The following is a 14,448-nucleotide window of genomic DNA, read 5'->3' as shown; positions in this document are numbered from 1 at the left end:
CCTTACAGGCACTCCTGGACTAAGAATTCCAATATCTTGACTTCTAGTCAACGGATTTTAGTGATTTGTTCAAAAAAGACTTCAGACTAATCCACAAATCAAGAATTTCTCAATTTGGACTAATAGAACCGGAGATATTCACTTGCCAATGAGAGGCAAATTATTTTCCTCCTTACAGGCACTCCTGGACTAAGAATTCCATTATCTTGACTTCTAGTCAACGGAATTTAAGTGATTTTTTCAAAAAAGACTAAAAAGACTCGAATAAGGTCATCAATGTTGATCCACCTGCTAGTATCCGCGAAAATTCAAGAGATGTGGGACTTAACGCAAAGTCTATATATTTTAATATGAATATGCGTAAAGTTGACCATCAATCGTTGTCGACAGTGAATGTATAGTGCAGAATTTTTGACGAAAATGTTATCGGCCCCTTTTATTTTTGATAGAACTCTAAGTGGTAAAGGTATAATTTAATATTTAATTGATGATATGCCACAATTATTGGAAAACATGACCCTCGCGACAAGAAGAAATTTATGGTTTCAGCGATAGATGTTCTGCCCATATTGCGAACCAGGTGCGTCACTACCTTAACCAGCAGATTCCTTTTTGGTGGATTAAAAGAGGAAGTTTATTGCCTTGGCCAGCTAGGTCTCTGGACTCCTGGATCTCGAACTTTATTTATGGGAAGAATAAAAAAGCTGGTTTACAAAACTCAACCAAGAAGAAGACGGAATGTGATCGAGAGATAAAAAATGGCTCTAAACAGCATATCCGTGGCGGAAATTCAAATTTCTGTGTCGTCAACACAACAAAGGCTGTATCGTTGTATTTAGAAGGATGGAAAATATGTTGAACACATGTATCAAATAATTTTTTTTTTAATTTTCAGAGAATTGTATTTATTTTCTTGTTAGTTACCTGTTGTAAATTATCTTTCTGAACCTGCACATAAACAAGTTGTTCTAAATTATCTTTCATATGATACCCTCATAATTGATCCAATAAACATTTGGCTTAAATCGAATGCATATACAATATACTCAGCTGTCCAATGGCGCTATCAAACGTATATCTTAATTTAGTGATTTTGGTCAAATTTTAAATTCATATTTATATTGTTGCGGCCTCTTACGTCCACTTTACAAAGTTAAAAATATTTTTGGACAATTCCTCGTTGTTATTTTTGTTCTACACAAAAATTGCATATAAAATGCATTTTAGCAAGGACGAACTTGTCAACAGGATATTTGTGTTGGGTGAATATGAAAAGAATTGCCCTTTAGCCTCTCGAATGTAAGGGATCCGTTATCCTGGGAGATGTCTAGATGATAAATCTTTTAGAAGATTATTAGCGAGATTCGTGGAGACAGGGAATATTTGCTACCCAAAGGTAGAAAAAATGAGGCCCGTTACTTATCAGGAGCAAGAGTTAGATGTATTATTAACGATAACTGAAGATCCTCACCTAAGGGAAAGATCAGTGCAGCGAATTTTAAGGAACTAATTTCATGCATATTACACCCATGAATATCAAGCACTTTTTGATAGCCATATTTTTTAACGATGTCCTATGTACAGATAAGGCAACATTTCATAAAAATGACTCAGTAAATAGACATAACTTCTACTAATATTTAGCCGAAAACCCCCATTTTATGCGGCAGATCAACTACTCTGCATAGGTGGTCATTAAATGTGTGGGTGGAATCATTGGAAGCACTTTTATCGGTCCCTATTTTCTTAATGGAGAAATATACCTTCAATTCTTACAAAATAAACTGCCTAAAATACTTATTGCGAATTTTCCATAAATTAATAGAAACCGAACAGAACGGAGCTCCTGCACATTTTTCTCGAAATGTCACTAAATAATTTGAATCTGACATTTGAAGGAAAAAGGATTGGAAGGAATGGACCTATTAATTGGCCAGCCAGATCGCCTGTCTTCAAAAGTTCTAGTTTTTTTCTCATGGGGTCTTTTATAAGAAGTTGTTTATAGAGATCCATCTACAGCGGCAATAGACAAAGACAGAGAATGCGAGAAGTTTGCTCAGGTATTAACGCACAGGAGTTTCATGTACTAGTAATCGTAGGACAATATTTTTCCCACTACATAGAACTGGAACGCCAAAAGCGGTCTGCTAAGCTAATAATAAACTGCTCTGAATATATCTTGTTTGATTATTCCATAACTTAATAATAGAGAAATATATATTCGTGCTAATATACTTATTTAAGTCCAGTCGCAGAAACTTATTGGATCACTTCATCCCAATTACCTCATTTACCACATATTTTACCAAAATCTCCCTTAAAGTTAATTATACTGGTCTTGGTGATGTTAAGTGTTAATCTATTGAAAGAAAAAAGGGAAGTATATGTGTTGTACGAAACAATCAAATATTTAATAATCATAATTTTAATATTATAATATTTAATAATTATAGCAAAAAGGACCTTAAAACTAAAGATAAAAATATAAAAATGTATTTTCTTGTCAGTTATGCAAAGGAGGTTCACATAGTTGGAAAACATTTTCACAAGTTAAAATATTATTTAATACTATAAATAACACCATACTGTAGGATACTGTACTGTATATATCAGTTTCTATTGATATATATTATATGCCAATGAAATAAATAATTATATTATAATTCACAAATATTAGCTAGTAAAATTCTCAATTCAAGATGACGAATTTCACGATAACAATTATATTTATTGGTTGCAATTTTATTTTTTATCAAAAAATAATAGTTTTATCTCATGACCTAGAAATCGCCACTGTCTGCAGCAATAATTCTTTTTTCTGATTAAAGTATCAGTTTTATTTATTATTATTATATTGTTTATAAATATTTATGAATAATCAGGGTAGTTTTCCGAAGTTAGTGTGTCATAGTTCATAATGCCAGATAATAAAGAAACGTGTCGGAAACCTAATTAGTTGAACTTTAAATAAAACATGTTCATTTTAATATTATATACATGAAATTATTAATGATAATGTCGTAATTATTAAACACATTTTTTATATGTCAACATGCAAATTTCAAATATTTGCTAACATATTAGCATATGCTTCATTAAATAGCTACGACTTTTTTCATTTTTTGGTGTTGTGCAACAAATTATACAGAGTGTTTTAGAGATCCTAAAAGATAAAATATGTTGGAAAAATACATAAATGTTGAAAACTCAGAAGTTTTTTTATACACTTCTGATTTTAAATAACCCGTGGTGTAAAATCCGGGTCTCTTGCTGTTGAATATTCCATGGTTCCTCTCTTTCCAATATCCTGTCAAAATTTCACCGAAATTTTGATGAAAAAAATGAGGCTGAAATATATTTCCAGCAAGACGGCGCTCCTCCTCACTATGTTCTTCCCGTTCGGCAATGGCTAGACAACGAGTTTCTAGATAAATGGATAGGGCGAAGGGGGCCTATAGAATGGCCTGCTAGATCTCCTAATATAACACCGTTAGACTTTCTTCTATGGAGTCATTTAAAATCTATTGTATTTACTCCCCAACCTGAAAGTTTGAATGAACTTCGTCAACGCATCATCGACAGCTGCCATGATATCCCACAACATGTTTTTGAAAATTCCGTCAGGAATTTGAACATCGCCTATATCATTGTTTGGCCAAAAACGGGCAACATTTTGAACACTTATTGAAATAAAAACTGATATTTTCATGTTTTTGTTTTCTATCTGAACAAATTAAGATAAACAAAGATTTTTCCAATTTTCTCGAAAACGAATCGACCGATATAAAAAAAATCAAACATCAAAATAAAAGACTTCGAAAGACCTTTTAAACAAGCTATTACTCGATACCCCTTGCTATTTAAAATTTTTAAGGAGATGACCCTGGGGGGCAATGGGTGAAAGGGGGTGAAGTAATTTTAGGTTAGAAAGTTGTCCCCCTTGACAAAGCTTTTGACGTATTTCGGCGTTTTTTTTTTGAAACAGTGGTTTGCGATAAATGTGTGTTGGGAAGTTTTCAAATGAACACCCCGTATGTTGCAGAAACAATTACGTTAACCAAAAATACTGTGAACAAACCCAATTTCAACCCGCTTTAACAACAACCCCGTCGAACGTCTTACAGAGGTTGATGGAATAAGTCTACTAGATCAACAGAAATTTGGCGAAGAATAAAAGTGATAGTCCAAACATGTTGCCAGAATGACACAATTGATAGACAAGCGGACTAATAAACAGTATCCTATATTATGTTAGGTAGAAGAATTATCATTATTCCGTCTAATTATTATTTTGTTCATCGCTTAGTTTAGATCGATGCGGTACCATCCAATTAAAATCAATTCATGCTGTTTGTCTACCTTTTCCAGCTTAGAATATTAGTCTATCCATGCGGCTTATCTGATTCGCTTAAAACAATTATTGTTGTCAGACTTTTGTATCTACTAATTTCTGGCTGAACGATTGCTTACTATTGACTATTGTCAATATTAATATAGAATAAATTCAATATTCGTCATCAATGTGCCTTACAACAGGATACAAACTTTACAGGTTTCCAAGTCCCTTATGAAATTTGTAAAGCAATTTTTTTACTCAAATTCCGACCAACCTCAAGTTCATATTATTTTGTCAGTACTTTCAACAGTTCATTAATCCTTTGGCAACAATTTAAAGATATATATGAAATTTTACATAATAAATAATAGTTTCATGTAGGTATCTACAAGATCGGGAATAGTATATAGTAGCTCTAGTAAAAATTACTCGATATTTCTCATAAGAGTGGCGTTATGTTTTGATTTAAAATTTAGGGAAATCGCCAGTCGAAAATAAATCGACTAGTTCGTCCAAATATTTGGCAATCATAAATCCAGTCAGACGCTTCGATCCTATTAAAGATTATGAAGTGTTTATTTTCTTACCGATCGACTTTTTAAATTTCCCTCCCGACGCTATTTTGGTACCAACATCAATAAACAGACTGTGTAGGCCCTGCTCATTATTTTTAAATAAATATCAACTTGAGCGAGGTCTAAAAGTCTGAATAAATTAATTTAATTATTTTCAGCTAATTAGTATATTTTCTAAAAATTAAACCAAATGGAGCTGAATAAAATAGCTTCCTTAATGATATAATCGAAATATTATATTATAATCAACATGTGATATTTATACACGATATAAAATGAAAATCGTTTTTTTTTTGGAAGATTTATTTAAGAAGCAGACCGTTTCAAAATTCCTACTCCGTTTTATACTGCAATCGATCGTCGATTGATTTTATTTATTTTATCATTTATTTTTGTAAAGTTCCGAAAGTAGACGGCTGATAGAAAACAGAGCTTGTCGGTAAAATTTCTTTTTTCTTTGATTTTTTTTACAGTTTACAAACCTCTTTTTTTATTCCTTTACTCAAATTTCAATTTGATAAAATAGGTATTCAACAAATTTAAAAACTATACATAGAGCATACAAACTGAAATAAATAATTTAGTCAAAAAAAATTATATTTTCTAATATACACATATCCTTTTTAAATTGATGATGTTTTTTAGACAATCCAACACCAATAAACCCCATTAAACTAAATTTCAGAGAGGGTAAGAATATAACACAGAATGATAAAACAAAAGACGCGATTTAAAGCGAATGTGATATTTGGTCTAGAAGCAGATCGGAGTACAAGAAATAAAATACAGGTTAAAAAAGAAGGAAAACCAATTTTACTATTGACGAACTTCCACCAAATCCAGAAACATAAGCTCGTTGCTGCCCATGTTTTTCATTACTTTGTCAAGCTAGTTTATTGTTTCGTAAACAACAGTTCATTTTATGTCTCTTCTAATAGATCCATCTCTATCAACTCTGTCTGACCGTAAGTTCTCCATGGTTCCTCATTAACCTCTCTCGCTGTTTTCTTCTCCATCCCAAGAACAAGCTTTCCGTAAAAATCAAGATCCGGATCTACGCTTCTATTGTTTACGCCATCCCCTCTTGCGCAGACTCGTCCACGCCAGATGCAGAACGTCTAGTCACTGCTTTAGGTTGTTGAAGTTTGTATAAAGAATAAATTAAGGTAAGTGAAATTGAAAAGGAAATTGATTATTTTAGTCCATTGATGATAAATATCAGTTTAAAAATAAAAAACTTAATCGAAAAAACCATCAACCGAGCCAACATCATGTAGATTGTGTACTTTAACTAGTACTCTTATGTAACATAAGATATTTCGAGAACCGCCTTTGAATACGTTTAATATGACCCTCATAGATCTGACATCATATACCTAGTGCTGCTAAAATCTCCTCTAATGCGTATAATGTATCTCTATATAGATCGTCACAATTTGTTTAATGTGTAGAACGATTAACCGAATTTTTATGAAAAATGGATGCATTTACTAAATACTAAAATGCAGAAACTAAAGATCCATATTTTCAGTTTATATATTCTCAAATATATATACGAAATCTACAATAAAAATTACTGCGGCCTCCCGTCCTACAACTGGGTAAGCATATATTTCAAAATAACCATTATAAGAATTTTTTGCAAAGTTTTCCTTTTCACTTTAAAGAACTAAGAGTAAAAATAGCTTTTACTTTGCTAAGTTTTTTGTCGTTTAATTCACCTTTTGGTCATATCTTTGACATGCGCATACTACAGAAAAAATCATCTAAATGTAGGATTATAAATAGAAACTTACCCGTCATCAGGGTCACAATCCCTGAATCCTTTGGCAAAGGGATTGCTGGCTATTTTTAGCTGCGTTATCTGAAAATAAGTTGGGGTTTGTTAGATAACTTTAAAAGCCTTAACACTTAATAGAGTTCATAAAAAAGCGCACGTGCTGCCTTAGGATGTAAAGGTGTAGAAAGAATACCTAAGCCAAATATAAACTACATATATCATTTGTCAATTTTCTTTATAACAACTTACCCTATGGTTCTGGTAAGCAGTAACTGCCGTAAAAGAAGTTTCTGCAAATACGAAAGTCTTGAAGTTATCGTTGCACGTCTCATCATTGCTAGACTGTGAAGTTTTAGGTGGTAAGTATACTATATGAAATCTAGGTTGATATCGGTGCATTGAGTTTAGGATTATCTGGAAAAATGTAAAGTCTTTTAATAGGACTATCTAAAAAAATCGCAATTAATCAAACGTACATGCCCATTATCATCCAACTGGTTATTAGTCAGCTTTAACTTATCAAAAGAGACAGTCTGTTTCATCCACTGTGCACCAGTTGCTGGACTATCTGGGTGCACATGGATCCTAGGGGGTGACACTGGATCCGCTTTACCTGCTACTACCCAGCTTGAACTGTAAAGAAATCATTTGGTGCAAACGGTAACTATTTTGTCTCCAGTCTTACCTATGGAAGGCATACCGGTACCTCTTATCGTCCACAGGTACAAAATCCATCATTAACATATATTCTGAATGAAGGTCCAGTCCACAAAGTTTTACTTGAAAAGTGGGAAACATCCGTCTTCCCGCCTTCGTAACGATCATTTCTGTTCCTAGTTGATAAAACTCATCCCAGAGATGTTTCATTTCTAGAATGGCACTTGCGTTTGATAGGGCTGGAGTAAGTGACGATGATATACTGAAAAAATAAATCGATGTGTAGAATAATTAAGGAATAAAAAAAGTAGAGTCAGTTTTCTTGTTTTGTATGAGAGCACATGCAGTAAAAAACATCTGAATCAACCTTTCTATTAATAATTTTCACAGCCAAATAAACATCTGAGATATGAATCTGGAAACTTGGAAGATATATTATATTAGAAAATTCAACAATAGGTCATACCAAATAGATTTAAAGAACTATAAGTACAGGGTGAGTCAGGAGGAACTTACCAAACTCCAGGTGAGTATTATACATGTGAAAATAATTTAAAAAAACCAATATGTTCTTATCCTGATCTTTTTAGTTATTATATGTTTTTATCAATATAAACACTGAGGTATTTTGTGAAAATACAAAACTGAACAAATTTTAGAATTACAAGTGCCATTTTCCATTTGATTTACAAATGAAATGAAGAATCAATTGTAAGTTCCAAAGGTTTTTATTCCTGATTACTATTATGAATAGAAACATTTATAAAGAATGTTTAATTACTATTTAGAGTTTGGACGTGCTTATCCCTTAAAAGTTAAATTAACGTCGAGTACTTTTCAGTTAGCTTTTGTACTTCTGATCGTGAATTTGCCTTTACTAGAATTAGAGTATCATCAGCGCGACAATTATCAGAACAATTTATTTCATGTACATTTCTTGTAAGGTTGTTTATATAGATCAAAATTAAAAGTGGCCGAACAACTGAATCCTGTGGCAATATATCGTATTTACCTGTATCTGTAATAATGTCTTGTTTCATAACCACTTATACAAACAAAAATAATAAATAATGTGCAGGAATGTTGAACTGGTTGTCTGGTTCAAGGTTAAATAAAGGTGTGTGTACTTTCTTGTTTATACTGAATTAATTATTATAGACTTGTTCAAAAATTCGATTACCTTGATCTGTTATTAAAAAGAAATCAGTAACGGGATTTTTTAAATCAGAATAGTGAGAGATAAGTTTTTATAAAGGAGAGATTTGTCTTTTGATTTTTAATCAAGTAGGACCTTGGATAAATTCTTAAATACTTGCAAAAATTTGTGTAACAAAAAATTTCCAGAAAAAAAAATATCCAGATATGAGACCTTCTTCGTTTTCTTCTTCCTCTAGGTTATACCAAATCTTTTTATCCAGTGCAACACGTAGCCAATTTCTACCATCTATTTCCATTATGTCATATGACATCTCTTCTGTGGGTGGCCTATACTTTTTTTATGTTTTAGGTCATCATGGTATGAGTATAACTTTCTCATACCATGACGACCCACTGTACCGTCGGAGGTTTTCTCGCCGTGTGTCCGGGCCTTTTCCATTTTTCTTTTGCAATTCTGTTTCATGATATCTATGACCTATGTGCGATGTTTAACTCTATTTTCCTTACGTTATCACTGAGACTTATGTCAAGCATCCGTTCCATAGCTCTCTGTGTTGTTCTAAGCATCGTTGCGTTTTTTTAAGCCCCATCGTCTCTGCTCCGTACGTCAGTACCGGCAGAATACAAGTTTCCCATACCATTCGCTTTAAAAGAATCGGTGTTTTTGAAGTAAATGTAATCTTGCAACATTTCTATACGTTGTCCGTTTATTCGAAATTTTTATTGGCTTCTCGATGTAATTTTTTTTTCTGTAGTTTTTTCTGCAGTCCAATGAGCTTTGAGGTTCGGGAGGGATCGGTCAGCATTTTTTCAAGGTCAATTTCGCTTCCACTTATTATGACTATATCATCTGCAATGCGCAGATGGTTCAGGTATATTATATAATCTATATTTATTCCCTTCTCTTCTCAATTCAATTTTTTTAAATCGTTTTAATTTTAGTCGTAGGGCCAATGAGAATAATGTTACCCTGTCTCACATTCTTTCTAGTAATATTTTCCTTGTCGATGTTTCGTCTATTTTAACATGCATGGTGGTATTTTTATAGATACTTTTTAATAGATTGGTGTACCGGCAATATTTTTGCGTTGTTTAGTGCCTGATCAGAATTCTATGGAGTCGAAAATCTTGTGTACTAACCCCAGATGTTAAAGTATGTTGTATTCCTTGTATTTTTTATCAATGTTCGTAATGTCTGTATATTGTTAATAGTCCTAAAGTCCTTTCGAAGTCCTGCTTATTGGACCAATTAAAGTCTAGTTTGTTAGTGAGTCTATTTTTGAGGATTTTTGAATAATAGACTGATAATAGATTTAAATTATAGATAGTCTCATTGGCATATAGTTCTATAGGCAGGCTATTTTATCGTGTTTTTCAAGTAGTATTACTACTTAAACTCAAGAAGGAAATTTAAGACTGGTTTATTGCTGAGTGTATAGCTATTTCAAAACAATATTAGCTACTTCGAATTTGAAGAGATAAACTTATCCAGTTCTTGAATATCGAGTTGATTTGCTTAATTACAATCGAGTGTATCCCATAAAGCTCCATTAGTTCTTCTCATAAAGCAAAAAAAAAGAGACATTAAACGATAACATATTTCGAACTTGTTGTAAAAATAGAGTGGTTCATTTCTAAGTGTATAGCTATATCGAATATTGAGTTTATCTGCTAAATTACGATCGAGTGTATCCCATAAATATAAAGGCAGAACAGAAACCGCAAGAATAACTTACAGGCCTTGGTCGATTGCCGATCAACGGTCGATTGCCGTCGAGAGCTTGCAAAAAATTCATTAGTTCTTCTCATAAAGAAAAAAAAGAGACATGAAACGATAACATATTTCGAACTTGTTCTTTTTGACACTTGACAGCTAGCAGTTCCAATAGCTAGAAAGGGCGGCGCCACCAACACTGTGACAGCTGACGTTGTCGTAATTGGCAGTCATACCTGTCAATGTTATAATGTGTCATTTTTTCATGTCAGCATTTTAGATTTTCTCAATTGTCATGAGTTTTCTAGTTTTCGGTTCTTTAAAAATTTAAACTGCAATATATTCAGTATACATCTTACTTATAAAGGGTGTCCCAATAAGAGCGCACGTTTTAATTAATAAATAAAAGTCACAATTTATTTTAAACTGAGTGTTATTTATATTTTAATGTAAAGCTAATACACTGCAATTAAACGTGAAAAATAATATCTGGCAAATGGCCGCCTCGACTTTCGTGACGTCTCTTATTCGTTTTGAGAAATTTTCAATTACATTTTAACATAATTGCGGCCCAATTTCGCTAATAATACGTCTAATTTCGTTTTTCAACTGTGGAATTGTTGTTGGGTTATTAGCGTATACGAGGGATTTTAAAAAACTCCAAAGAAAAAAGTCACAAGGCGTTAAATCGCATGATCTTGCGGGCCAGTTCTGGTCTCCATTCCGTGAAATGACACGACCGGGAAACTTTCTTTGCAACAATTGAATTGCTTCACGTGTAGTGTGACATGTCGCACCATCCTGTTGGTACCACATACCGCCCGTATCCATACCATCCAATTGAGGCCATAAAAACTCAGTGAGCATATTACGATAGCGTTCGCTGTTCACGGTAAATGCATTTTCAGCCTCGTCCTTTAAGAAGTACGGTCCAATTACTCCACCTGTCCAAAGTCCGCATCAAACAGTGATTCTTAATGGATGCATTTTCTTCTCATGAATGACTCTAGGATTTTCTTCGCCCCAAATTCGGAAATTTTGTTTATTAACAAAGCCATTAAGGTGAAAGTGTGCCTCATCGGTAAACAAAATTTTTTTCGAAAAATCGACATCCATTTGTTGTTTTTGCAATACCCAAGAAGAAAATGTACGGCGCGTCGCATGGTCCACTGGCTTTAATTCTTGGGTCAATTGAATCTTATAGGCATGTAAATGAAGATCTTTTGTTAGAATTCGGTGGGTAGTGATCTTCGAAATGTGCAACTGCTGTGCACGATGACGGATAGATGTTCCCGGATTCTCGCCAACACTTACACGCACTGCGGCAATATTTTCAACAGAACGGCTAGTACGGTGACGCACTGGTGTTTTTACATCCACGACAGAACCATTTTGTTCAAATTTATCAATTAGTCTTTGGACGGTCGTGTGATTTGGTGCATCGTGTCGACCAAAAATGCCCCGCAATTTACGAACTGTTTCCGCAAAACATTCTCCATATTTGTAGTGTATTTTAACAATAATAATTCGTTGTTTGACCGTATATCGTTCCATGGCTACTAATTGCAAACTGTTTACATTATTCTATTCAGTTTTTTTTGACATACTGTGATAAAAAAAGAATGCTGCGCAATTCAAAACGTGCGTTCCTATTGGGACATTCTTTATTATAAACATTGAGAAATTTAAAATTGTTGCATAAATAAAGATGAGAAAATTTGTATTTCTTCTTATGTGGTCGGAAAGATTTGAAAACTCATTTTCCTCTAATATGAATATATTTTTATTAAATATAACCTTTTTTATGCCTAATAATTTGCAAGACATATTGGTCATGAAGTTCCCGCCTTATGCTGAATTCTATTCTTGATTCTTGATTCTGAATTCTTTCTTGACGTGACTCAGTCCGTATCTCCTGCAATATCGATTATTCATATTTTTTCCCCAAATAGTTTCAATGACTGCGAAGGGTGCGCTGTAGTCGTGTCGAAAACGTGATGCCATCTAGTATGCATTTGATTAACTCCTCTTCTTACTCTAGTTTCTCTATGTATGCTGTGGTACAGTTGCTGGAACTAGATCAGGGATTCACGCATACACCGTGCCTTTTATTTTATTTTCGAGATTTTATTTCCCATAGTTTTGACAAAATGAACGAAAAGCCTCTAACAAAAATATACTTTGCATTATTTTTCTTCAAAGATTCATCTTCAGTTTCTTATATTTTTTATTAGTCATGGATAAAAAATTAAGTTTAGTTATTTGCTATTTAAAAATGTATAACGATTTTAATATTAGTTTTTAAAATGTGGTCCTTTACTTATCTTAAAAGAAACAAATTTAAGGGCTAGATAAATGACTTACCTATGGTTTTTATTATGTGTATTATTCCTATTATTATTTTCTGGACGTTCATTTTCTTGCTCTAATGAGAGAGCATCCGCTTGATCTAGTGGAGAGTATGCTTTTCTGTCTTTCCCTGCGCTTTGTAAGCACGCTGAAAAAAAATTGTAAATAATTTTTCTAATTCAATAAAGTAAATCTACTGTGTTGTTTTAGTGACCTAGTTCAATTGGGTTCACTTTTAAGTGTTAAGTTGAATGTGGGGTTAATTAAAATCTAAACTGTTTCCTTTCAATGCCAACGTTTCGGTCCATATTAGGTCTTCTTCAGGGTGAACAGAAAAAGTAAAACTTTGTTTTCAACCAATTGCTTACACACAGTTTGATATCCTTAAAAACTAATAAGCCTTATTAGTTTCTGATAAAAAAATACAGCTCTGTTCTACTTTTTACAGTCTAACGAAAAGCTTTAATTTTTCTGTTCGCCCTGAAGAAGGCCAAAACGTTGGCATAAAACGAAGAAAAAGTTTTTAATAGCTTGGATTTTAATTGACTCCACATCCAACTTAACCTTTAAAAGTTAACAAAAGAAATCTATACTAGTGTACTAGGAATATATTATTTTCAGAGAAATAATTGTTCTTTAAAGAAAGTCTAATTTTAACTTCTCCGCCCTCAAAATTTACCAAAAGACTCACTAAATCATCCGCGTCAATTTAATGACCCATTTGCTCATTTCTCGGTCGAAATAAATCAAACGGGGCGCTACAAATGCTCTTATATGTTCTTCCTAATGAGACTTTGCTTTGATTTACGCTTTTTCTTTACGAGAACGACGCCGGTGTACGTCGATATGTATATGCAAAGTCTTTTTTAATAAAAATCTCCATAAAACACAATTTAATAAAAGAATGAACTTTATGCTTAAAATCGAAGGATCCATACTTTTAAAGTCTACAGGGCGCATTCATAGTCACAGAGGCCATATCTTCGGACAGATCTGGAATTTTGATATGAGGGTAATAAAATCCAATATATGAAGAGATTAAATTTAACTATCTCGGTAACAAAACCTGTTCCATCTTTATTTGGAATATTGTACTCCAAATCAAGCTAAAACCAACAGTTTGATGTAACTTCCATTTAAAAACAATAATAATAACGTGAATTATTTTTCGTGACCTCTGTTTATCAGCTTGCTTAATTTTTGTTTTGGTTGGATATAGGTAAAAAAAACAATAAATTATATATTTTGTCGACGTTTCGATCTCTATGAAATCATTCTCAAAACTGAAGATGAAGATAAATTTAAGCAATCATTATCCAAATTCATCTTTCAACATAGATGGTTGTAATAAACCTAAAAACTCTAGAGCACAGGACCTATGAATTTCTTGTATTAATTACACTGTTACAATTATTATTATAAACGTGGACGATCTTCAATATATAGTCCTGAGATCCTGAGTGGACAAAATATATAATTAATCGTCTGAAGTAGTTTTTTTTCACCTATATCCAACAAAACCAAAAATTAAGCAAAATAATAATAACTACACGAATGCATGAGCAATGATCTAACTTCTAGTATCCTAAAACTATCATTCTCCTTTATTTAATGATAAAGGAACAATAAAATGAGCAGAAAATAGCATTTAATTTACAGTGATAACCTCGTTTGACAAAACAAACAATATAGACGCTTTTTAAGGATAATATATCAGAAATAATAGATTACATTACTACTAATTATATCCTTAATATCAACTTTGACGTTAAGAGAAACGTTGTATTTAAGAAGTATATTTCAAAAATTCTCAAAAAGACTTGATACAAATAAATCAAAAAAACACAATACAAAGTCTCGATCTCAAAAAATTTATTTT

General features: G+C 32.7%; 1 protein-coding gene across 1 annotated transcript in view; it reads right to left on the bottom strand.

Annotated features, from left to right (window-relative positions):
* Nucleotides 1-14,448, bottom strand: part of LOC126738509 (T-box transcription factor TBX1-like) — a 57,677-nt gene that overhangs the window by 28,034 nt on the left and 15,195 nt on the right. Inside the window, exons 3-7 of the mRNA XM_050443880.1 lie at nt 12,585-12,717; nt 7,377-7,610; nt 7,168-7,324; nt 6,941-7,105; nt 6,708-6,775 (exon numbers count right to left, since the gene is read on the bottom strand). Coding sequence (XP_050299837.1) covers nt 6,708-6,775; nt 6,941-7,105; nt 7,168-7,324; nt 7,377-7,610; nt 12,585-12,717 — 757 coding nt within the window. The remainder of the gene's footprint in view (nt 1-6,707; nt 6,776-6,940; nt 7,106-7,167; nt 7,325-7,376; nt 7,611-12,584; nt 12,718-14,448) is intronic.

Source organism: Anthonomus grandis, chromosome 7 (genome assembly GCF_022605725.1).
Source record: "Anthonomus grandis grandis chromosome 7, icAntGran1.3, whole genome shotgun sequence".
NCBI classification, from domain to species: Eukaryota; Metazoa; Arthropoda; class Insecta; order Coleoptera; family Curculionidae; genus Anthonomus; species Anthonomus grandis.
This window is presented reverse-complemented; position numbering and strand designations above follow the sequence as displayed.